Genomic DNA, 25532 nt, shown 5'->3' on the forward strand with positions numbered 1-25532 from the left:
GGAAACTTCCAGGCAAACCTCAAAGCAAAGCTCGACGATGCAACCCGCCTCACGGACCCGTCCCCTGAAACCCTCTGGGATCAGTTGAAGACTACCATACTGCAATCCACTGAAGAGGTACTGGGCTTCTCCTCCAGGAAAAACAAGGACTGGTTCGACGAAAACAGCCAGGAAATCCAGGAGCTGCTGGCAAAGAAGCGAGCTGCCCACCAGGCTCACCTTACAAAGCCGTCCTGTCCAGAGAAGAAACAAGCCTTCCGTCGTGCATGCAGCCATCTTCAGCGCAAACTCCGGGAGATCCAAAATGAGTGGTGGACTAACCTCGCCAAACTAACCCAGCTCAGCGCGGACATTGGCGACTTCAGGGGTTTCTACGAGGCTCTAAAGGCGGTGTATGGCCCCTCACCCCAAGTCCAAAGCCCACTGCGCAGCTCAGACGGCAAAGTCCTCCTCAGCGACAAGATCTCCATCCTCAACCGATGGTCAGAACACTTCCAATCTCTTTTCAGTGCCAACCGCTCAGTCCAAGATTCCGCCCTGCTCCAGCTCCCTCAACAGCCCCTAAAGCTAGAACTGGATGAGGTCCTCACCCAGGATGAGACATATAAGGCAATCGAACAACTGAAAAGTGGCAAAGCAGCAGGTATGGATGGAATCCCCCCAGAGGTCTGGAAGGCTGGCGGCAAAACTCTGCATGCCAAACTGCATGAGTTTTTCAAGCTTTGTTGGGACCAAGGAGAACTGCCTCAGGACCTTCGTGATGCCACCATCATCACCCTGTACAAAAACAAAGGCGAGAAATCAGACTGCTCAAACTACAGGGGAATCACGCTGCTCTCCATTGCAGGCAAAATCTTCGCTAGGATTCTACTAAATAGAATAATACCTAGTGTCGCCGAGAATATTCTCCCAGAATCACAGTGCGGCTTTCGCGCAAACAGAGGAACTACTGACATGGTCTTTGCCCTCAGACAGCTCCAAGAAAAGTGCAGAGAACAAAACAAAGGACTCTACATCACCTTTGTTGACCTCACCAAAGCCTTCGACACCGTGAGCAGGAAAGGGCTTTGGCAAATACTAGAGCGCATCGGATGTCCCCCAAAGTTCCTCAACATGATTATCCAACTGGAGGAGTCACGTGATGGAGTAGTGGCCGGACGGTGAACTCCAGCCCTCTCCAGAAAAGTCGGGAAAAACGAGAGAAAATACAAAGGCACAGAAATACAAGTTAAAGAAAAGTGAATATAAAGGTGGAAAGAAGATGGAGACAAAAGGAGAAAAATCAAAATCAACGGAAAGAAGAGAGGAAGAGAAGACAACGGAGGAAAAAGGTGAAGGCCTTACCTGTCCGAAGAGGCCCGCTGTGGAGAGAAGACCCCACTACCTCAGGTCGGTAGAAAGAGAACTACAACAATGGCTCACAGAGCCGAGTAAAAGTGCGCAACCGCGCATGCGCGACTCCTCGCGCATGCGCGATGCGCATACAAAAAAACACACCGACGGGAGGGGGGACCAGCTGGGGAGTCGATCTCCACAGCCGGCAACGACAGCTGCAGAACACCTGCAGCAAGAAGACACCACAGAAGACAATGGAAACAAGAAAGAAGAGGAGGAAAGGGCAGCAAAGAAACAACAGATGGTCAACCTAGAGGAAGAAGAAGAGGAAGAGGAAGAGTACAGGGAAATAGAAGAAGAAAAGATAGGCAAGGTAAAGGAGGTACTTGCTCTTGTTAGAGGATACATGGAGTCATTTAAAGAATGGCAAACACAGGAATTCAATGATTTAAGAAGAAGAATAAACAACACAGAAAAGAAAATAAATAAAATGGATATGACCTTAACAGAAATGGGGAAAAAAATGGACAAGATGGAAGAACGGGCAATAGCAGCAGAAATGGAGGTAGAAGACTTAAAAAAGAAATTGGAGGAATCTAATAAAAAAACTAAAGAGACACAAGAATTACTAGCCCAAAAAATAGATATAATGGAAAATTATAACAGAAGAAATAACATAAAGATAGTGGGCCTTAAGGAAGATGTAGAAGGCAAGAATATGAGGGAGTTTATAAAAGAATGGATCCCTAAGGCCCTAGGATGTCCAGAACTACAGCAAGAAATGGAAATAGAAAGGGCACATAGAGCATTGGCCCCTAAACCACAACCACAACAAAAACCAAGATCTATTGTAGTAAAATTCCTAAGATATACTACAAGAGAAAAGGTACTGGAGAAGACAATGGAAAAAGTAAGAGAGGGCAACAAACCACTGGAGTATAAAGGGCAAAAAATCTTCATTTATCCAGATATAAGCTTTGAACTCCTAAAGAAGAGAAAAGAGTTCAATGCAGCAAAAGCGATTTTATGGAAGAAAGGATATAAATTTACACTGAAGCATCCTGCGGTATTGAAAATATTTATTCCAGGACAACAAAACAGACTATTCTCGGATCCAGAAGAAGCACGAAAATTTGCAGAACAATTACAAAAATAGACTGAGGGATGAAGACGGGTAATGAGAGCAAAAATTATCACGATTGATATGTATGTGGGTAAAGACAAAAATAGACTGAGGGATGAAGACGGGTAAGGAGGGTAAAAATGACCACGATTGATATGTATGCGGGTAAAGAGGTATAAGAGTGAATAGAGACAACGGGCATATGTGAAAGTATCTGTAATTAGAGGAAAACATAGAAAGTATAGACAAGAATTAATAAGGGAAGGTAATGGAATAGAGAGAATAAGGAGGGAACTAAAAGAGTGACCTTTGTGACATATAAAAAACGAAATCTTTTCTGGGGGGGGCTGGGTGGGGGGAAAAGAGCGGTCACTGCAAAATCAGTTGACGCTTGCGAGTGGATTCGCAAATCCAAATGGAGAGGGGAGATGTGGTTGTCCGACAAGGGATAAAGGGCAACTCAGGAGGGGAAGGGGAGATTGGGGATAAAGAAGATAGAAATAGGAGAATAAGGAAAATGTTGGATGTTGTAGGAATGTTGTCTGGTAAAGAGTTGAAAATAAGAAAACAGAAATGGAAAAGGAGGAAAGGTAATGATGGAAAAACGGAAAGAGAAGATAAACAAAATATAAAATGGCTACGCTGAACTATATGACTCTAAATATTAATGGAATACATAACCAAATTAAAAGGAAGAAACTACTAAATTTACTGAAAAAGGAAAAAATAGATATAGCATTTGTCCAAGAAACACATTTAACTGAATTGGAGCACAAGAAATTAAAGAGAGATTGGGTAGGACATGTAACAGCAGCATCGTATAATTCAAAAGCAAGAGGAGTGGCTATATTAATTAGCAAAAATGTGCCATTTAAAATAGAAGAGGAAATAATAGATCCAGCAGGGAGATATGTTATGATAAAATGTCAGATATATTCAGAGCTTTGGAATCTACTTAATATATATTCACCTAACGAAGAAGATCAAAAGTTTATGCAAGATATCTTTTTGAAGGTAGCTAATACGCAAGGGAACATACTAATAGGAGGGGATTTCAATCTGAATTTGGATCCAAATATGGATAAAACGGGGAAAAAAATTAACAGGAAGAACAAAGTAACCAAATTTATAATTAAATCAATGCAAGAAATGAAACTTGTGGACATATGGAGGAAACAAAACCCAAAAGAAAAGGAATACTCATACTACTCGACTAGACATAAAACATACTCAAGGATAGACCTATTCCTGTTATCAGCCCACATACAAGGGAGAGTTAGGAAAACGGAATATAAAGCTAGACTATTATCGGACCACTCACCCCTGTTATTGGCAATAGAGCTAGAAGACATCCCTCCAAGAATGTATAGATGGAGATTAAACCCCATGCTACTTAAAAGACAGGATTTTAGAGAATTTATTGAAAAACAATTAAAAATGTACTTTGAAGTAAATACGGAATCAGTGGAAGATAAGTTTATACTATGGGACGCAATGAAAGCATTCATTAGAGGGCAAATAATAAGTTATGCAACCAAGATGAAGAAGGACTATAATCAGGAAACAGAGCAGTTGGAAAGGGAAATAATAAACATAGAAAAAAAATTAGCAATAAAGGAAGATACAACCAAAAGAAGAGAATTGGCGGATAAAAAAATAAAATATGAAACATTACAAACATATAAGGTGGAGAAGAATATAATGAAGACAAAACAGAAATATTATGAACTAGGGGAAAAAACACACAAAATCCTAGCATGGCAGCTTAAGACAGAGCAAACTAAGAAAACGGTATTGGCAACAAGGAAAAAAGACAAACAAATTACATATAATCCAAAAGAAATTAAGGAAAACTTCAGAGAATTCTATGAACAATTATACCGAACCGAAAACGAAGGGAAAGAAGGGAAAATAGATGAATTTTTGACTAAAATTGAACTACCAAAACTACAAATAGAGGAACAAAATAAATTAACAGAACCATTTGGAACAGTAGAAATACAAGAGATAATAAAAAATTTACCAAATAATAAGACACCAGGAGAGGATGGACTCCCAATAGAATTCTACAAAACATTTAAAGACCTAATAATACCGCCCCTCCTGGATGTAATCAACCAGATTGATGAGACACAAAACTTACCAGATTCATGTAAAACAGCAATAATTACAGTGATACTAAAACAAGGGAAAGATCCACTCTCACCAGCGTCATATAGACCAATATCTTTGCTAAACACAGATTATAAGATAATAGCTAAACTATTAGCGAACAGATTAGCAGAACAGGTACCGAAAATGGTAAATTTAGACCAAACTGGATTTATCAAAAAAAGACGCACAACAGACAATATTTGTAAATTTATTAACTTAATTCATGCAGTAGAAGGAAATAAAGCACCGGCAGTAGCAGTTGCTTTAGACGCAGAGAAGGCCTTCGACAGAGTAGAATGGAATTACTTGTTCAAAGTATTGCAAAAATTCAGTTTACCGGAGAAGTATATTAATTGGATTAAAGCATTATATAAGGGACCGTTAGCGAAAGTGACAGTAAATGGACATGTATCAAAGCAATTTAACTTAAGCAGGTCAACGCGGCAGGGATGCCCACTATCACCATTATTGTTTGCGCTAGCTATAGAACCACTAGCAGAATCGATAAGAAGAGATAATAATATAAAAGGAATAAAAATAAAAGACAGGGAATATAAAATCAGTCTGTTTGCGGATGATGTGATAGTGTACTTAACAGAACCAGAACTATCAATAAAAGAACTATATAAGAAATTGAAGGAATATGGAGAAGTGTCGGGATACAAGATAAACGTAAATAAAAGTGAAGCAATGCCTATGAATAACGCGGATTTCTCAAAATTTAAGGAGGAATCCCCATTCAGATGGCAAACGCAGGCAATAAGATACCTAGGTGTGCAAATAAACAAAAATCTAGGCCAATTATATAAACTCAATTACAATCCACTAATGAAAAAACTACAGGACGATTTAGAGCATTGGAAAGAGCTACCACTAACACTGATAGGAAGGATAAACTGTATTAAAATGAACATTTTTCCAAGGATACTATACTTATTTCAGGCATTGCCAATACAACTGACAGAAAAATTCTTCAAAGAGTTAAAGAAAATAATAAGGAGATTTTTATGGAGAGGGGGGAAACCGAGGATAGCACTAGACAAATTAACAGAATGGTATAAACAAGGAGGCTTACAATTGCCAAACTTCAAAAATTATTATAGAGCCGCACAATTAAGGTACCTATCAGATTTTTATCAAACAAGGGAAAAACCAGACTGGACGAGACTAGAATTAGATAAAATAGGGGAAAAGATACCTGAACACATATTATATAAATGGGACGAAAAATTGGTACAACATAGAACTTCTCCAGTATTACACCATCTCCTCAATATATGGAAGAAGATACATGTAGAAAGAAATAAAATAAATTACCAAATACCAAAACTAATATTGACGCAAAATAAGCTACTCCCTTTTACAATAGACAACCTTGCCTTTAGAAAATGGGGAAAAAAAAGGGATTAAAAGAATAGAAAATTGTTTTTCAGGAAGTAGATTCTTATCCTTTGAACAAATGAGAGATAAGTACAATATAACGGGAGATACAGCGCTGGCATATTACCAACTGAGATCCTACTTGAAAGATAAATTAGGAAGCAACTTGAGTTTACCAGAGGGAAGTAACCTTGAATATGTGATTACAGATACAATGTTAATCAAAAGATTTATAAAAAATATGTATATTAAACTGCAAGAAAAGGAAAATGAGGAAACAAATGGTAAAACTAAACAAAAATGGGAACAAGATTTAAATATAAAGATAAAAAAGGAAACATGGGAGAAGTTATGCTCTGGAACGATGAGAAATACAATAAATACGAGGCTGCGTATGATACAATATAATTGGTTACACAGACTATACATTACACCGCAAAAGTTAAATAAATGGGACCCAACAGTATCTGATAGATGTTTTCGATGTAAAAAAGAAAGGGGAACAACAATTCATGCAATCTGGACATGTGAGAGAGTAGAAAAATTTTGGGATGATCTCAATCAGATATTAAATAAAATAACAGAAAACAATATACCAAAGAATCCAGAGATCTTTCTCCTAAGTAACATAAAAAATAAAGAATTTGGAATTGACTTGGAGGATGCACAAAAAAGATTTGTTAAGATAGCCCTAGCTGTAGCAAAAAAATGTATTATGTCAACCTGGAAATTGGAAGATAATTTGAAAATACAACAATGGTATATAGAAATGAATAAATGTATTCCATTAGAAAAAATAACATATAGTTTAAGAAATAATATTGAAATATTCGAACAAGTATGGGAGCCTTACATTAAATACAATAGCGAAAACCTACCGGGAACAAACATTACCTAAGTTGATGGAAGGAGAAGAGAAGAAAAAAATGGACTCAGTAGAATTTCTGGTGTATTTTTGTTGAATGACAACATTGTCTAACTGAATTAATGCAACCTAGATTGTATAACTAAAATGGATGAGAGGGGGGAGGGATGGGGGGGTGGCTTGGGAGGAGGGAGGGGGGAGGGAGAAAAAGTCACTGTAAATGTGTGGAAAAGAAAAAGTGTATATCATGGCTATTGTGATTTATGGTGTGAAAAATAAAAAAAAAAAAAAAAAAAAAAAAACATGATTATCCAACTGCACGAAAACCAACAAGGTCGGGTCAGATACAGCAATGAGCTCTTTGAACCCTTCTCCATTAACAATGGCGTGAAGCAAGGCTGTGTTCTCGCACCAACCCTCTTTTCAATCTTCTTCAGCATGATGCTGAACCAAGCCATGAAAGACCTCAACAATGAAGACGCTGTTTACATCCGGTACCGCACGGATGGCAGTCTCTTCAATCTGAGGCGCCTGCAAGCTCACACCAAGACACAAGAGAAACTTGTCCGTGAACTACTCTTTGCAGACGATCCCGCTTTAGTTGCCCATTCAGAGCCAGCTCTTCAGCGCTTGACGTCCTGCTTTGCGGAAACTGCCAAAATGTTTGGCCTGGAAGTCAGCCTGAAGAAAACTGAGGTATTCCATCAGCCAGCTCCCCACCATGACTATCAGCCACCCCACATCTCCATTGGGCACACAAAACTCAAAACGGTCAACCAGTTTACCTATCTCGGCTGCACCATTTCATCAGATGCAAGGATCGACAATGAGATAGACAACAGACTCGCCAAGGCAAATAGCGCCTTTGGAAGACTACACAAAAGAGTCTGGAAAAATAACCAAATGAAAAACCTCACAAAGATAAGCGTATACAGAGCCATTGTCATACCCACACTCCTGTTCGGCTCCGAATCATGGGTCCTCTACCGGCATCACCTACGGCTCCTAGAACGCTTCCACCAGCGTTGTCTCTGCTCCATCCTCAACATCCATTGGAGCGCTTTCATCCCTAACGTCGAAGTACTCGAGATGGCAGAGGTCGACAGCATCGAGTTCACGCTGTTGAAGATCCAGCTGCACTGGGTGGGTCACGTCTCCAGAATGGAGGACCATCGCCTTCCCAAGATCGTGTTATATGGCGAGCTCTCCACTGGCCACCGTGACAGAGGTGCACCAAAGAAAAGGTACAAGGACTGCCTAAAGAAATCTCTTGGTGCCTGCCACATTGACCACCGCCAGTGGGCTGATATCGCCTCAAACCGTGCATCTTGGCGCCTCACAGTTTGGCGGGCAGCAACCTCCTTTGAAGAAGACCGCAGAGCCCACCTCACTGACAAAAGGCAAAGGAGGAAAAACCCAACACCCAACCCCAACCAACCAATTTTCCCCTGCAGCCGCTGCAACCGTGTCTGCCTGTCCCGCATCGGACTTGTCAGCCACAAACGAGCCTGCAGCTGACGTGGACTTTTTACCCCCTCCATAAATCTTCGTCCGCGAAGCCAAGCCAAAGAAAAGTGGTTAGTGCAACGCTATTACAGCACCAGCCTTCAGGACCAGGGCTTAAATCCCATACTGTCTGTAAGGAGTTTGTGTGTTCTTCCCATGTTTACGTGGGTTTTCCCCAGGGGCTCCAGTTTCCTCCCACCGTTCAAAAAACATACTGGGAATTGTAGGGTAATTGGGTGTAAATTGGGCTGAAAGGGCCTGTTACCGTGCTGTGTGTCTAAATTAAAATTAAATTCATTCAATTCATTTACTATTCTCGTATTTCTTTACAAGTACCTGTTCAGCTACACCAAGTATGAATTTTGGTGCAATGTTTATGATAATAAAATCAACTCAATTTTATTGTTACCTGATTGCACAAGTACAAGTTGACATAACAGTGTTCTCCAGTCCTCAGTGCAAAAACACAACCATTTCCAACCCCTCTCCCAGGCAGGCTTTATTGGATGACGCATCCCCACAAGGGTCAAAGGACAGCACCCTCCGGCAGTGGGAATCAGCAGAGAACGGCAGGCAGAAGTTTATTTAAATGGAGTGAGATCAGACAGCCCTCATCAGCTCCATGCTCCCAGGCTACAGACCCGATACGCCAGAGCCACGCCTCGCAAAGCGAAACCTCAATGTGTCAGGCCTCTCATGGTTTCGGTCAGGTGTAATGAGCTCACTTCACCCTTTCCTGCCCCTTCCCAGGAGTTTTCTCTGGCTGAGTCAACCTGCCTGCCTGCTTTTTGTTGAAAGAGCACCTCCCACTACAAATCAGGCAAGGACTCTTGAGTGGAAATGATGCTTTGAAGCAAAGAGAAGTGTTTATCACCCCTCTGTAGAGACCCAAACATTCAGACAAAAACAAGAAGAAGATTGTGAGGAGCCTTTCTATGTGTCTCATTTGCACGTGTGTTTATTTAAATAATAAAAAAGGCAAAAGGGAAATATGTGTCTGTTGGGGTGGGAGTATCAATCTCAAGCTTTCAGGATTTTCAACATTCTTTTATTGTCATGTGATAAGACAGAAAATATAATATTACTCTTTTAAATTTAATTTAAATCTAAATTTAGACATAGAACATGGTAACAGCCCGTTCTGGCCCACAAGCTCGTGCTGCCCAATTATACCCCATTGACCTATAACTCCTGGTACGCTTGAATGATGGGGGGGGAAACCGGAGCTCCTGGGGAAAACCCATGCAGACATGGGGAGAACGTACAAACTCCTTACAGACAGCACGGGATTCGAACCCTGGTTGCTGGGGCTGTTACAGTGTTGCACTAACTGCGAACAAAATCTCTTTTAGTCTACTGTAAGACAGACAAAGATTCGCCACAGGCGCCCCCTAACAGTCAGAGAGAAGCAAAAGAGAGTCCCTTCAGAGTCAGGGTTTGATGAAGGGTTCAAGCCCGAAACATTGATAATGTTTCTTTATCTTTGTTCTATAAAGGACACTGTTTGACCTGCTGAGTTTCTCCAGCATTGTGTTTTTATACCTTTTCTGTAACTTGGTGATCAAAACTGCATACAAATTTGACCTCATTAATGTCTTGAACAAATTTACCATATTATCCCCTCTCCCACTGTTCAACATTATCTATCTCAGCTCTTTCCACGTCAGTTCTCCAGAGCCCTCAACCATCCTCTATCTTCCTAAGATTTATCTCCCCTCTTCTTTAAATAGTGATCTCGCCTCCAACCCTCTAGGACCATAAAAGAGAGGCAGGGTTGGAGAGACAAATCCCATGGGCCACATTAACCTGGACTCCAGTGAGATTAGGGAACAACTTTTACATTCACTTTGACAGAAAAGATGAGAAAAGCTGTCCGTGGTTTTAAAGCAAGTCTCAACATATCCCAGGCATTCCTGTGAATGGGTAGAGTCGCTATTTCCCACGAAACTTCATGTGTTTGTGAGATCTCAGCTTCTGGGAATGTTTTGCAAATGTGTGAAAGGTATTTTACAAATAGAAAGATGAGATTATTCCAATAATGGAAAGGATGAGTGATTGTGGGAGTCAGGGTGTGAAATGACTGATTGTACAGGATACTGTGTGAGTTGTGTGTGTTCACTGCCTGGTTCCCAGGACAAATGGAATCATAGAAGCATAGCACATTACAGAAAGCAGGCCCTTTGGCTCTTTATCTGCCTGGTCACACTGACCGACACCTGGTCCATAGCCCTCCATACCCCTCCCATCCATGTACCTGTCCAAATTCTTCTTAAATATTAAAATTGAGCCTGCATTCAGTACTTCATCTGGCAGCTCATTACACACTCCCACCACTCTCTGTTTGAAGAAGTTCCCTTAAACATTTCCCCTTTCATCCTTAACCCATGTCCTCTGGTTTGTATCTCACCTACCCTCAGTGGCAAAAGCTGACCTAAATTTACTCTGTTTATCCCCCTAATAATTTTAAATACCTTCATCAAATCTCCCCTCATTCTTCTATGCTCCAGGGAATAAAGTCCCAACTTGTTAATTGACCTGTTCAGTTACCTTTACGCGTCCTCTGACCCTGCTCAAACATTTCAAACCAAATCTGACAAACATATAACCAAAGGGTCATTGTATCTAGTTCAAATCCTAACACCCTGATCTCCAACCTCAACACTATGCCCTTCCCAGCTGTGTACACTGATCCCTTTCTCCTTAAGGGACCAAGTCCTGACTCTTAATCCGGACCCTCTCCTCTGGTCCGTCACTTCTGAACAAAAGACCCCACCCTCCCCAGCTCAGCATCTTGACCCTTGACAAGATGAGACCACGCTTGGAGTATTGTGAGCAGTTTTGGTCTCCTCATTTAAGGAAAGGTATGCTGATGTTGGAGAGGGTGCAAAGGAGGTTCACTAGGATGATTCCAGGAATGAAAGGACTGTAGTATGAGGAAAGTTTGACAGCTCTTGGCCTGTATTTATTGGAATTTAGGAAAATGAGGGGAGATCGCATTGAAACATTTTGAATGTTTTGAATGTAGATGCAGAAAAGTTGTTTCCCATGGTGGGAGAGTTTAGGACAGTGTTTTTCAAACTGCCCCCTAAACTCACATTCCACCTTAAATATTCCAGAAAAAGTTTGAAAACCACTGTGTTAATCGTACTTAATTGACTCATTATATGTACGGTTTCATAAGTCCAAAGGAAATGGGCCAGTGTCAATTTTTCTCACACAAAATATTTCAGTTACAATTGGGTCTAGAGCAGTGATTCTCAACCTTCCCTTCCCACTCACAGACCACCTTAAGTAATCCTTTACTAATCACAGAGCACTTGAGGCATAGGGAATACTTAAGGTGGAATGTGACAGGCAATGCACAGTCTGACTGGCAAGGGTGCAACTGGTCCTCTAATTCTGACTGACGCAGACCATGGACCATCAATATATGTCGTTTCAACCTGTTGATTGAGACTGTGTCAGATGTTCTTTTAACTTCATTGTGTTTTACAAGATTTCAGGAACATTCACCCTTGGCAGAAGCATCACAAAGAAAAGTGTCAATGCCAGGTTTTGGCACCAGAGGGCGAGCAGGGTCAGGTCAATAATGTGCAAACACAGTAATGCTGGAGGAACTCAGCTGGTAGAGATATATTACTGATGTTTCAGGCCTGAGCCCTTCCTCAAGGTGTTAGTGTAAAAAGACAGCCGTCTGAATTAAAGGCTGTGGATAGAAAGGGAGGGGAGCAGTCCAGACCAACAGACAAATGGTGTTCATTGGATAGGATAAGAGGAAAGGTGGGAATTGGTCTCCCCTACATCAGAGAGACTGGGCGCAGACTGGGAGATCGCTTCATTGAGCACCTGTCCACTGCAATAACGTGGATCTTCCAGTGGCCACCCATTTCAATTCCCCATCCCATTACCTTGCTGATATGTCTGTCCATGGTCTCGTGCACTGCCAGACTGAGGCCACCCGCAAATTGGAGGTACAACAGCTCATCTTCTGTCTAGGCACCCTCCAGCTGGATGGCATTAACATTGACCTCCAGTTTCCATTAGAAACCCCCTCCCCAATCTTCTTCCCACTGTTTCCTTCCCTCCAGCTCTCTTTCTCTCTCTCTTCCCTTTTCCCTCTGTCTCTTTTCAGAGCCAAAATTAATTTTCACCTTTCCTTTTATCATTTCTGATTAATACCTCCTATGGACACTGCGAGACTGGCTGAGTTTCCCCCAGCATTTCTGTCTGTTTTTACTACAATCACAGTGCCTGCAGACTTCTTTGTTTCACTCAACTAGAATATCCTTCCAACTTAGAGGCACGGCACCACGGATCTTAAGCAAAATAAACCAATACGCTCAGCGTATTCGTGGGGAGACAGGAATTGTCGATGTTTTGGGTCGCGACCCGAATCAGGATCCTCTTCGAAGTTCCTGTCTCGTGTACTTTCTATTTCCATCAGTGGCCTGTAAAGCAGTAGCACTCTGCTGACGGCAAGCTACAAAGCTAAATGAAGTCCACATGATGATAGGCAGGTCTATTTTTAATTTTCCAGTCGAGCTACTGCTGCAAGATTCCATGTCCAATCAAAGGTCAACCTCTGATATGTTCACATTGGAGAGTGGAAGCAGTCCTCACTGTCCTCTGCTAACTGACGCTGCAGGAAACAAGGTGAGTAACTTTCTCTCTTAAACTACATAGATCTCTCACTGCTTCAATGAAATGGGAGCAAATCACAGCACAGGTAATCACATTGCTGAGACCTTTTTGGGGGTTAATTTTAATAAGGGTTTGCTTTTTACTCATGACCCGATGCAGATATAAGATTTTGATTCCTGAATCTCCCTGAGAGATTCCGAATAGATGCATTTATTGTACCTTTCTTCACGAGGGGGAGTCCCATTTAACTCATTTCCCTGGAGTATTAGTAGAGGCAGCATCCACGGGTATATTTATGATTGTTAGATTTCTGATCAGGAAGTGAACCCAAGGTTAAGATCACAATCAGAAGATATTGGAACAGAAGTAGGCCAATTGGCCCATTGAGTCTGCTCTGCCATCCTAATGAGCTGGTCCATCCTCCCACTCAGCCCCACATCCTGGCTTTCTCCCCATAATCCTCGATGCGCGCGCTGACTTATCGTATTCCTGTTAATCTCTGCTGTAAATACACCAAACGACCTCGCTTCCACAGCCGTCTGTGGCAACAAGTTCCACAGACTCCTGACCCTTTAGGAGAAAGGACAGGCTTGTCCGGTCAGATCAGCCATGATTCTTTTGAGCAGTGGAGGTGACTTGATTGGTTGAATGGCCTACTCTTAGATTTTCTAGAATGCAGGATGAATCATTGATTGTCAAGGATGAAATTACAGAGAACCTACAGAGGTTTGCTGGACAAACCTACTGCAATTTTTGAGGAATCCACAAGCAGGCTGGACAGGGGAGATGCAGTGAGGGTGTGCGGTCGGAGGTATCGACCCGACAAGCAGTGAAAGGCAACAGGATAGGCCTGGCTATGGCGGGGAGCAAAGGGCAGCGGGAGTGGCCTGGGCCACAGTGGGGATCAAGGGGCAGCAGGGGTAGCCAGGCTTGTGGCGGGGAGTGAGGGTCATCGGTGATTGCCTGAGCTGCAGTGGAGAGCGATGAGTGTCAGAGCAGAGCAAGGTCGAAGGGCCTTAATAAAGCTCATCCTAGGGTCAGGTGACAGTTAATCTGCCACTGGTGAGTTTATTTATTTTCTTACTTTGCTTGTGTATAAACCAGGTATTTTAAACTGTAAATGATGATTGGGGTTCCGTGATTTCCAAGTGCTCCCCAAAAAGGGTTCTGTGAGCTAAAAAGTGGATTAGAATGGGTAAAGAAGAGCCAATTGAAATACATTGTTGGAAAGTGTACGATCACGCACTTTGGTAGAAAGAATAAAAGGGCAGATGATTATTTGGATGGGGAGAAATTATAAAATTTGGAGGTGCGAAAGAACTTGGGAGCCCTCGTGCAGAATCCTCTAAAGGTTAAACTCCAGGTTCAGTCTGTGGTAAAGAAGGCAAATGCAATGTTGGCGTTCACATCTAGAGGATAGGATACAAGAGCAGGGATGTAATGTTGAGGCTTTATAAGGCCCTGGTGAGGCCTCACTTGGAATAAGGGTTATAGTCTTGGGCTCCTTGCTTAAGAAAGGATGTGCTGGCATTGGAGAAGGTTCAGAGAAAATTCACAATAATAAATTCTGGAGCATATGAGGAGTGTTTGATGGCTCTTGGACTGTACTCCTTGGAGTTCAGAAGAATGAGGGAGGACCTCATAGAAGCATTTTGAAAGGCCTTTGCAGAGTAGATGTGACATTTGTTTCCCATGGTAGGGGAGTCTGGAACAAGAGGGCACAACTTCAGGATTGAAGGGTACCCATTTAAAACAAAGATGCAGAGGAATTTCTTCAGCCAGAGAGACAATAGACAATAGGAGCTAGAGTAGGCCCTTCAGCCCGTCGAGCCAGCACCGCCATTTTACAGATCATGGCTGATCACTACCATCAGTACCCCTTTCCAGCTTTATCCCCATAACCCTTAACTCCTTTGCCCACTAGAGTCTTATCTAACTCTCTTTTGAACATAATCAGCGAATCTGCCTCTACCGCCCTCTGTGGCAGAGCATTCCACAGATTCACACTTCTCTGGGTAAAAAAATGTTTTCTCATCTCCGTCCTAAAGGGCCTACCCTGTATTCTTAAACTATGCCCTCTAGTCCTCATCTCCCCCATCATTGGGAACAAGTAATCCGACTTCACCCTGTCTATCCCCCTGATAATTTTGTATACCTCAATCATGTCCCCCCTCATCCTTCTAAACTCCATCAGATACAAGTCCATTTTTTCTAGCCTTTCAGCATATGTCAACCCCGCCATCCCTGGAACTAACCTTGTAAATCTGCGCTGCACACCCTCTATAGCTAGTATGTCCTTCCTCAAAATTGGAGACCAGAACTGGATGCAATACTCCAGATGGGGTCTCACCAGGGTCCTGTACAACTGCAGAAGGGCGTCTCTGTTCCTATACTCCAATCCCCTCTTTATGAAAGCCAACATGCCATTTGCCTTCTTCACAGCTTTCTGAACCTGCATGTTAGCCTTCAGTGACCGGTGAACAAGTACACCCAGATCCATTTGCACCTCCCCACTCCCTAGCTTGTCTCCATTTAAATAATACTCAGCTTTCCTATTATTGCCCCCAAAATGGATAACCTCACATTTGCTCACATTGAACGTCATCTTCCATTCAGCAGCCCACTCCCCCAACCTGTCCAAGTCCCTCTGCATTTTCCCGACATCCTCCTCACACCCCACATCGCCAGAGGTGAACCTCTGAAATTTGCTAACACGGGCGGCTGTGTAGGCCAAGTCATTGGGTGTATTTAAGGCAGAGATCGATAGCTATCTGAATAGACAAGATATTAAAAGTTATGGGGAGAAGGCAGGGGCATGGGGCTGAGTGGGAGATTGAATGATGGAACAGACTCAATGGGCTGAATGGCCAACCTGCTCCTTTATCTTGTGGTCTTACGCGTGGTACTACCCAAACAACATGAACAGGAAAAGCTCTTGCATTGATTGTCCTCAGTGCTGCAGACTCAAGGCACTGAAGCCTTGCTCCATGGAAGGACATGGGCAGCTGCCCATATCTACAACTTGTTTCTGAGCAGCTACAATACCTTTCTCTGTGTCTGGACACCATTTGGAGACAGAGCTTAACATTTAAGAGACTGGCAGACGTCAGCATCCTGAGATACTGAAAGGAAGAATTGTGAATGTCTTCTCAAAGAAGGAATCCTTGGCTAGAGGCTCACCAAAGTGTAGAACTCATAAAAAGAACCTCAGAGTTGTATGAGATGTCATTATGTACTCTGACAATAAATCAGAAATCTGAAAATTAGAAGGATTAGATGCTAGCTCCCACAAACCTTGGAAGCAGGATCTTTATGCAGGAAAAATGACAGTATCTTGAAACTCCTTCTAAAAGCTAAATGCAGGAGGCGCTGAAAATCTGCGATAAAAAGAAAACTGCTGGAGATATTCAACAGGCCAGGCAGCATCTGTGGGGGGAGGAAGAGAACTAATGTTTCTGCTAAAGGCTGGTGTGTCCTGCAAGCATCTGCAGCATTTTTGGATTGACCCCTGAACTCTGCTCTACCCAACACCACACGGCAAAGTCATAGAGGATCAAAAACAAACCCTATGGTCCACTAACCCATTTTACACTGATTCTGAATCCCAATTTTATTCTCCCAACATTCCACCAGGAGCAATTGACCAACCAGCCCCATGGGCCTTTGGAATGTGGGGCGTGGGGGGGGGGTGGGTGGGGGTGGGGGAAGAAACTGGAGCTCCTGGGGGAAACCTACGCGGTCATGGGAAAAATGTGTAAACTCCACACAGTTGAGACATTACTCCCACAGAACAAAAAGCCAATTCACTTTTCTCATGTTCTGATATTGGACCAAAGTAAATTAAAGACGTGTGCATCACAAACCACTTTGATGCTTTTTTTCTGACCCAAGACCATTACTTCAGAATCAGATTTCGGATTTATTATTAGTGTACATACATGACATCACATACAACCCTGAGATTCTTTTTTCCTGCTGGTGAGGCAGAATTACCACTTATTGGTAAGGCAAAATAAACTGAGCTCAATATACACATGTAAAAAAATAAAGAAACCAGATCCCCTGGGGAAAATCCACGCAGACACAGGGAGAACATACAAACTCCTTACAGACAGCACCAGATTCAAACCTTTGACCCAGTCACTGTAATAACTGTTTCACCCTTAATGTTGCTCTTGGAATCCTTTGCATTTCCTTTGTTACATCTTCATCCTTTCTGGTTTCAGGGATGGATAATTTTGGGTACAGCTTCGACCAATGTGAGAGAGACTGGCATTTATTTGACTGTGTCCCTGAGGAGTGCAGGAGTGTCCAACAGGCTTCCCTGGTCACCTCTGAAGACACTGACCTCAGTGACAATTCCGACCCGATCCTGCCTTCTCGCCACAAACGCAGCAGAAGGATCAACTTCCACAAGCTCCACCAGACCCCTGACAGACGTGCGTCAACTGAGTGGAGAACCGTGGGAAGGGTTCTGGGACAGCCAGTGTTGCAAGACAGAACGTTGCCCACGTTGGAAAGCCGCTTTTCTCCAGAAAATAAATGTCAGTCATGTCCCGGTGAAGATGTTTGGTCTGGCAGCGAAGAGGAATTTGAACTGGAAATTGTAAATCAGTTTCTCATGGCCAGAAGTCAACTGATCTCAAGTAACAATTCAACCAGGAGTCCACAGATATTTGTGATTTCCGGCAACCAAGTCCATTCCTCCAGAAGCCAGTGTCCCATGACTTCCACAGGTGAATATTTGCGCTCTACACCAACATCCATTTCTCAGGCACAAAACCCAGTATGTCAGTCTAAGGTTGCAAATGCCAGTGCTGGGCCCAGTACCATATTGGAAATGGATGACTACATAAGAGATGACCTTCACGGTGACCACTATCCAAACCATATAGAGAGGGCCAAGGATGAGTTCATAGGCACTGGATTTGAGCACACAGAGGTTGCTCAGGAATCTGGGGAGGGTGACAAAGCAGTCCAGGAAGACGTGAGCTCACAAAAGCAGCACAGTAAGGACAGCCAGCATCCTGAAGGTCATTGTCAAAGCCCATGTGGGGAGGATTTGATTGCACAGAGCTTTGTCACTGTATCCAACAACAGCCAGGTTTTGATGACCAGGGAGCCATCGAATGGGGCAGAATCAATGTCTGAAAACTTGGTAGCAGAAGGAAAATGCAAGACAGACTATTCCATCACAGTCCCAGAGATTTATGAGTATTTTTACATGGACTATGGAGAGGAAAGGGATCAAAGCTCTCTCCTCTTGCATGTGCCTTCCAAGCACACTGATCCAGACAGCAACCAGCGCAGGGAAATTAATTTATTGACAGCTATTAAGACCTTTGTATGGAATTACTTACAAACCACAAAGAAAAGGCAGCCAGCATTAGTGCCTGCCAGGGTGACAAACACCACCGAAAGAGTGAAGGTCGAAGCTTACCCTGACCTTGGGTCGTTGGACGGGACGTTGGTGACGTACTCACCAGTTGACAGAAGCCTGGCTGTCATGGAAAGCATTGTGCGGAGAGGTACCTTGTAAAAAATTCTCAATCTGTATAGATGGCCGATCATTGACAAGAGGGTAATTCAACATCTGAGGAAAAAGTAGGCTTGTCCAGAACCATAGAACATTACAACACAGGAACAGGCCCTTTCGGCCCTTCTAGTCTGTGCCAAATCATTTTTATTCCTAGTTCCACTGAGCTGCACCCAGACCATAGCCCTCCATACCCCTCCCATCTATGTACCTGTCCAAATTCTTCTTAAATATTAAAATTTAGTCTGCATTTACCACTTCAGCTTGATCCACACTCCCACCACTCTGTGAAGATTTTCCCCCTAATGTTCCCCCTCAACTTTTCCCCTTAACCCATGACCTCTGGTTTGTATCTCACCTATCTTCAATGGGAAAAGCCTACCTACATTTACTCTGTCTATCCCCCTCATAATTTTAAATACCTCTATCAAATCTCCCCTCATTCCTGCCTCCATTTCATCTTGAGCTTCCATATTGTAGCAAGTGGTTACTAATTGACTGAATGATCCTTGAATTGATATATCGGTTGAAATTCCACCACGCGTCAGAAGGTGAAATGAGAATCTAGGCCACTCTGCCCTTCAAAGCCGCCCTGCTGTTTTATGTGATCGTGTCTGATGTGTCCTAAACCTCATCTCCTCTTCTGCACCACCTTGCATTGCCAGCTCGAGAAAATCAATTTATTAAAATAAATGATTTAATATAATCTGCGCCTCCCCTTCATTGATCTGGCCTATGTGTGACCCACAGTCAAATGCCCCCTGAAGTGTTCAGGCAAGCCTCTACGTTCAGGGATGATGAGAGAAGGGCCTTGTTGCAGCCTCGGGCCTTGGTGAGGAGACCATGAGTACTGGGTGCACTTTCTGTCTCCTAATCAGAGGAGGAGCATGCCTGCTATTGAGGGGGTGCAGTGAAGGTTCACCAGACTGATCTCTGGGATGACAGGAGGATGGATGAAGAAAGACTGGGTACACCAGGGTTATACTCACAGGGATTGAGAAAAATGAGTGGGGTTCTCATGGAGGCAGGTATAATTCTGACAGGACTGGACAGGTCAGATGCAGGAAGAATGTTCCCAATATTGGGGATGTCCAGAACAGGGGGTCACAGTCTAAGGAGAATTTTTAAATTTTAAATTTTATTTCACAGCAAGGCAGAATCTGATTCCTGCCAATTACACCCAATTAGTCTACAACCTCATATGTTTTGGATGGTGGGAAGAAAGTGAGCACCTGTGGGAAAAAGACCCATGCAGATATGGGGAGAACATATAAACTCCTTTCAGACAGGAAAAGGGGAAGCCATTTCACAATGAGATGAGGAGAAAAATCTTCACTTGTGTGAACTTGTGGAGAGTTGTTGAGGCCAGTTCGTTAGATATATTCAAAAAGGAGTTGGAGGTGGCCCTTATGGCTCAAGGAGTGTGGAGGAAATAGGATATGGAGGATATATAATCAGGTAGTGGAGGCACAAAGGGCAGAATGGCCTCCTCCTGTAACTATTTCCTCTGGAAAAAAACAAGGCAAAAAATGTTAACATTGGTGAATTGCCAGACTGCAAGGGTGAAGTGTGAATGGAACTCAATGCCGATCTGTTATGCAGGTGATAAGATTTTTGAGGTGTCAACAGTCCTCACCTTGTTTCTGAACAGTAAAAAATGCATTGAAATGTAATTGAGTCAGTGTAACAGAGAGACCTACTCAGCAGATCTATTAACAAGCATGCAGAAATATTGTAACATTGACTCATGCCATTTTACTTTTCCAGTTATCTCTCCCCAATCCTTGTTTGCTAACTCCAGCCTTCAGGCTGAACAGGCAAGCAACCATCTTTCTGGCCCAGCTAAATAGTCCCAGAATCTGCTCCAAATCATGGAGTCAATTAGCGTCAGTTATAGCTGCAGTCATGGGGAGTGACCAGTGATGGGCCATACAGAGAAGGGCCATTTCTTGGCTCTTCTGTTTTTCTCAACCACTATTGTAATCCTCAGTATATTTTAGACCTTCTGAGGAAAAGTGCCTGAGTATAGTTTGGATTTTTTTGGACCCTGTTTATCTTTTGTTTTTAACTCTGCCCAATATCTAAGATACAATTAACCTGATAGTCTTCTACCTATTGTCCATTTTGGGGTGATCTCAACACCAGTAAGTAACATTTACTCCCCCAGGTATCAGGTGCAAAGGGAGAGGTATACTTGAATTTGAGACAGTCATAATGATATTCAGCTTGGAAACAGACCCTTCAGCCCAACTCACCCATGCTAGCCAAATTGCCAACCTGCAATAATCCCATTTGCCATAGAAAGGCCCAGAGCTACATTAGAAATTGAAAAGAGAGATCTAGCATGGTAACGGGCCCACCCGAGCCATGAGCCTGTGTCACTCCAATACGCCCATGTGACCAATTAACCTACTAATCCCACACACATTTTGGAATGTAGGAGGAAACCAGAACACCCGGAGGAAACCCACACAGACACGGGGAGAATGAACAAAATCATTACAGATAGTGTGGAATTCGAACCCGGGTCACAGGTTGCACTAACCGTATGCTAACCGTACCAACCATTCTGTCACACCTTACTTCATCCCTGAGGTTTCCAAAGCCAATATTATGGATCTGGAGTTCAGAATCAGAATTTATTGTCCTAAACACATGTCACCAAATTTTACAGCTGCAAAAAATTGCTATAATTACATTTTAAAAAATAAATAAATTAGTGAAAAATAAGAGGAAAGGTGAGGTAGTGTCTGTGGTTCATTGTCCATTTAGAAATCTGATGGCAAAGGGGAAGAAGCTGTTTTGGTGTTCATCTTCAGGCTCCTTCCCGGTGGTATCATTGAGAGGAGGGGATGGCCTGGGTGGTGAGGATCCTGTAAGGTTTTGGAGAAACAAGGCAGGGCAAGAGCAAAAAATGAAATGGGCACTGGATACATCTGTTTTCATCAGTTGGAGAGGGGCATGAGGAAACTCACCACCTGTCTTTTCGAATGATGCCTTGAACTTTAGATGAAACCACTGCAGGACCTCTGCTTTGAGATTAACGTAATGAACAAGAACATAAAACAGTAGAGCACAGGAGCATGTCTGTGCCAAGCATGATGTCCAACCAGAGGGCATGGAGCAGATGCTTTAACCACCATTCACTATTGTCAGCAGTTTCCAGTTTCTGGGAAAAACACAGACCCAAAGACTGGATGATTTCAGAGAAATATACAGTAAAACCCCTATTATCCAGAATTCAAGCAACTGGCAAATAAAATATTGGCAGAAGATAGAGGTCAAAAATACAGAATTTTAAAATTGGCACGCCTCACTGTTAGTTCATCAATTACGCAACACACAATCTCAAGCAACTGGAAAATTCACTTATCCGGCATCTACCAATCTCCACAGGTGCCAGGTTTTACTGTATTATATAATAGTAGTACAGGTAGTTTAACTGGGACATTATAATCGTACACACATTGAACAATTTTATAAAAAAGTTTTGTTTCCTGAAAACAAATTGGGGATTATGTTTAGCTTGAAGTTTCAAGCTAAACACAAAGGTAATTTCAGATTGGCTGTATCATGTAGAAAATTGGAGAAATAGGAAATGATTTTTTATTGAATTTAGCATGTTTAATCAGATAATAATGATGACACATTGTGTTAGTGACCTAAAAACGTTTTGCTGCTGATTTTCATTTGTACTCAGCATCTGATGCCTCTCATGTCAGTGTCCAACGATAGTCGGCCAGCATTGATGGATTCCAGTTGCCCTGATACCATTTTTCCATGGTCACAATGTCCTCGTGAAAATTTTCACGTGTTCGTCACTGACTGCACCAAGATGAGCAGGGAAGGAGTCCAAGTGTGAAGGCAGAAAATGAATTCTCAATGACATGTTGCATGGTTCTGTCTGCTTGAAACATATTGTCAATCAGCTGGATGTAGTTTGGTCTCTGTAGTTGCCATGAAAACAGTACGGGATAGGAAAATTTTAAGGGGATTTTAATAATTAACAGCCCAAAATCTATAAAATACACCCAAAAGTGTTCAGGAAGCAAAAATCTTCATTGTCCAGTGTAATGCTTTAGTGTAGCACTAGAGAAGATTAAAAAAAAACAGTAGATTATTTACACCCAGAGTATGATGGGGGTCTGAACTCACTGGTTGGAAGGGTGATGGAATCAGAGACTCTTACCCCAGTTGCTGCTTTGGAGAGCTGTGAGCCCCAAGGCCATAGACTGGTGCAGGAAGGTGAGTTTACATTCTGTGTTGATCAGCATCAAAGCCATGGGCCAGGTTTCCATTCCCAAGCATTCTGAGGAGAGTGGGGATATGGGGAGAAATAAACATTTGGTGGAGATATGGAATGAGGATAATTGTAAAATTGAAAAGACATTTAGACAGGAAACGTGGATAGATAACAATTCAGATTTCAGATCTATAGTTAGTGAACATACATGGCATCACACAACCCTGAGCTGCTTTTTCCTGCTGGCAAGGCAGAATTATCACTTATTGGCAGTGCAAAAAAAACCCAGACTCAACGTACACATGTAAACAAGAGGTAAAACATGAAAGTCTGCAGACACTGTAGTTGAAGTAAAAACATAAAGCTGGAGAAACTCAGCAAGTCAAACAGTGTTCTTTATACAGCAAAGATAAAGATACAGAACCAACATTTCAGACTTGAGCCCTTCATCAAGATAAACAAAACTGACTGCAATACAGAGAGGAAAAAAAATAAAGTGCAAGAGTCCTTAAAGGAGTTCCTGATTGAGTTTGTCTGGTGGTGGAGGGTTAGCAGCTGTTCTTGAACCTGGTGGTGCGAGTGTTGTGTCACCAATACCTCTTTCCTGATGGCAGCAGCGAGAACAGAGAGTGCGCTGGGTGATGTGGATCCTTGATGATTGCTGCTGCTGTCTGATAGATATAAAGTTTTGAGGTTTATGAGGTCAATCCAGGCTTGGGATCGACTGGAGAAGTTTGGCCAAAGGGACTGTATCCATGCTAAAAAATCTATGACTTTTCTAATACAAGATGGGTGGTTAGTGGTCAGTGCTGGCTGGTGGGCTGGGTGAGGGGGGAGAGGTTGATTTTATGCTGTACCTCTCCATCACACTTTCTGGCTTTGACCAACTGTTCCACTCAGAAGCTACGGAATGGGAAAGATTTGTAAACTTTGTTGTTTCTCCCATCATGTTCAGGGAGACGAGGGTTGTGTCGGTTCTGCACAAGGAACGACCTGTGTTTATTCTGCTTCGCATGTGCTTCCTGGGCGATGAAATCTGCAGCCTCCCAGTCCGATGTGTGGAAAGCTGGTGAGTGTTAACTTGGCGCGGGTTAGCACCGGAACCTCTTGAGGGCTGTCCATAATTAGAGGAGGAGCTTGCGTTCACAAGACCATCCTGCAGCAGGTAATGCATTTGACCTCAGTAACCCTTCTCTAGCAAGATGGCCTCAAAGGCAGGCAAACCCTGAGATTTGCCTTGGTTTGTTCTTCCAAGGTTTAATTGGCCAAGTCAATGAGGATGAGGGTTTATTGTCATTACCTGACGTACTCACTACCTGCTCCCTCAACACATTGGTTCTACATAAACCCACCCACCACATGAGGGCAAACTAGTCCCACTGATGAAGCTGCAGACCTTCATGAGGCAAGAGGGCTAAAAGAGGCTCAGTCACCAAGTCCAGACAGATCAGTGCATTCTCTGGATCTAGGATATGAGGGCAAACTAGTCCCACTGATGAAGCTGCAGACCTTCATGAGGCAAGAGGGCTAAAAGAGGCTCAGTCACCAAGTGCAGATAGATCAATGCATTCTCTGGATCTAGGGATATGGGGGTCAATGGAAGAATGTAACACTGCAGAATAAGGTTAGCCTGGTGAAGCAGGCACAAGGGAAGGACAGCTTAACCTTGCCTTTATTTCCTTGGTCCTGATAGCACTGTTCCCTCTAAGTTGTGCACTTGCTCACATGCACAATTTGCAACCAATGCTCAAAGAAAATTAATGTGCGCACAAAAGGTTAGTTACCTAAAATAATGTAGAATAAAATATTATCTTAATACGTTACTTCGTAGAATGCAGTCATACTTGTATGATATTAAAACATGCCAATACAGTTTTATCAGCCATGAGAGATAGGCTGTGCCCAAATGATCTTGAAACAATTTCAAGTTTACATTTGCATAAGCATTCAGTGGACACATTCTTTTGTCACAGGAAAACAAATTTGCACAATGTCAGATTTTTGCACACACTGACTACTAAAAATTAGAGGGAACATTGTCTGATAGTCCCCTTTCATCTCCAACTTTGCTCCTCATCCCCAGCATCCATGTAATTGCCAGTAGAAGATACGGGTACATTATCCTTTATCCGGACATCTAAAATCTGAAAGCTCCAAAATCCGGGAAATGGGGAGAGAGACGGGCAGCATGAGTCGGGAAGGGGGCGAGGGGAAGAGATGGCAGTGTGAGGGGGTGGGGTGAGGGGGAGAGATGGCAGCACAAATTGGGGGATGGGGCGAGGGGGAAAAACCGGCAGCACGACTCAAGCGGGTGGGAGACCGGCAGCACGACTCAGGCGGACAGGGCGGGGTCACACTGGCAGCGCAGTCGGGCAGACGAGAGGAGTCCGGCAGTGCGAGTGGATGGGGGGGGATGACAGCGTGATTCGGGTGGGTTTAAATCTGGCTTTCCGAAATTCGAAACACACTGTCCCCCCAAGGGTTCCGGATAAAGGATTGTGTACCTGTATAATGTAGGCTTTCTTATGGTTATGCGTTAATATCGTTCTGCTGAGTGTTCAACTAGAATTGACCTTGGTTCCTAGAAAACCAGAGTATCTCTATATTTAAAATTTTTTATTTACAGTGCAGTAGAAGCCAATTCCGGCCATTCAATCCCATGGTGCCCAGTTACACCCAAATTAACCTACAGCCCCTGTACGTTTTTGGAGGGTGGGAGAAAACCGGAGCACTCAGAGGAAACCCATGC

The 25532-nt window shown here is 43.0% G+C and overlaps 1 protein-coding gene across 1 annotated transcript in view; it reads left to right on the plus strand.

Moving 5' to 3' along the window:
• perm1a (PPARGC1 and ESRR induced regulator, muscle 1a) overlaps window positions 1–25532 on the plus strand; it is a 125788-nt gene that overhangs the window by 97584 nt on the left and 2672 nt on the right. Inside the window, exons 4-6 of the mRNA XM_069918359.1 lie at window positions 12901–13016; window positions 17231–18532; window positions 23739–23852. Of these exons, the coding sequence (XP_069774460.1) occupies window positions 17233–18532; window positions 23739–23852 (1414 nt within the window). The 5' untranslated portion in view covers window positions 12901–13016; window positions 17231–17232. The remainder of the gene's footprint in view (window positions 1–12900; window positions 13017–17230; window positions 18533–23738; window positions 23853–25532) is intronic.

Source organism: Narcine bancroftii, chromosome 2 (genome assembly GCF_036971445.1).
Source record: "Narcine bancroftii isolate sNarBan1 chromosome 2, sNarBan1.hap1, whole genome shotgun sequence".
In the NCBI taxonomy this organism is placed as follows: domain Eukaryota; kingdom Metazoa; phylum Chordata; class Chondrichthyes; order Torpediniformes; family Narcinidae; genus Narcine; species Narcine bancroftii.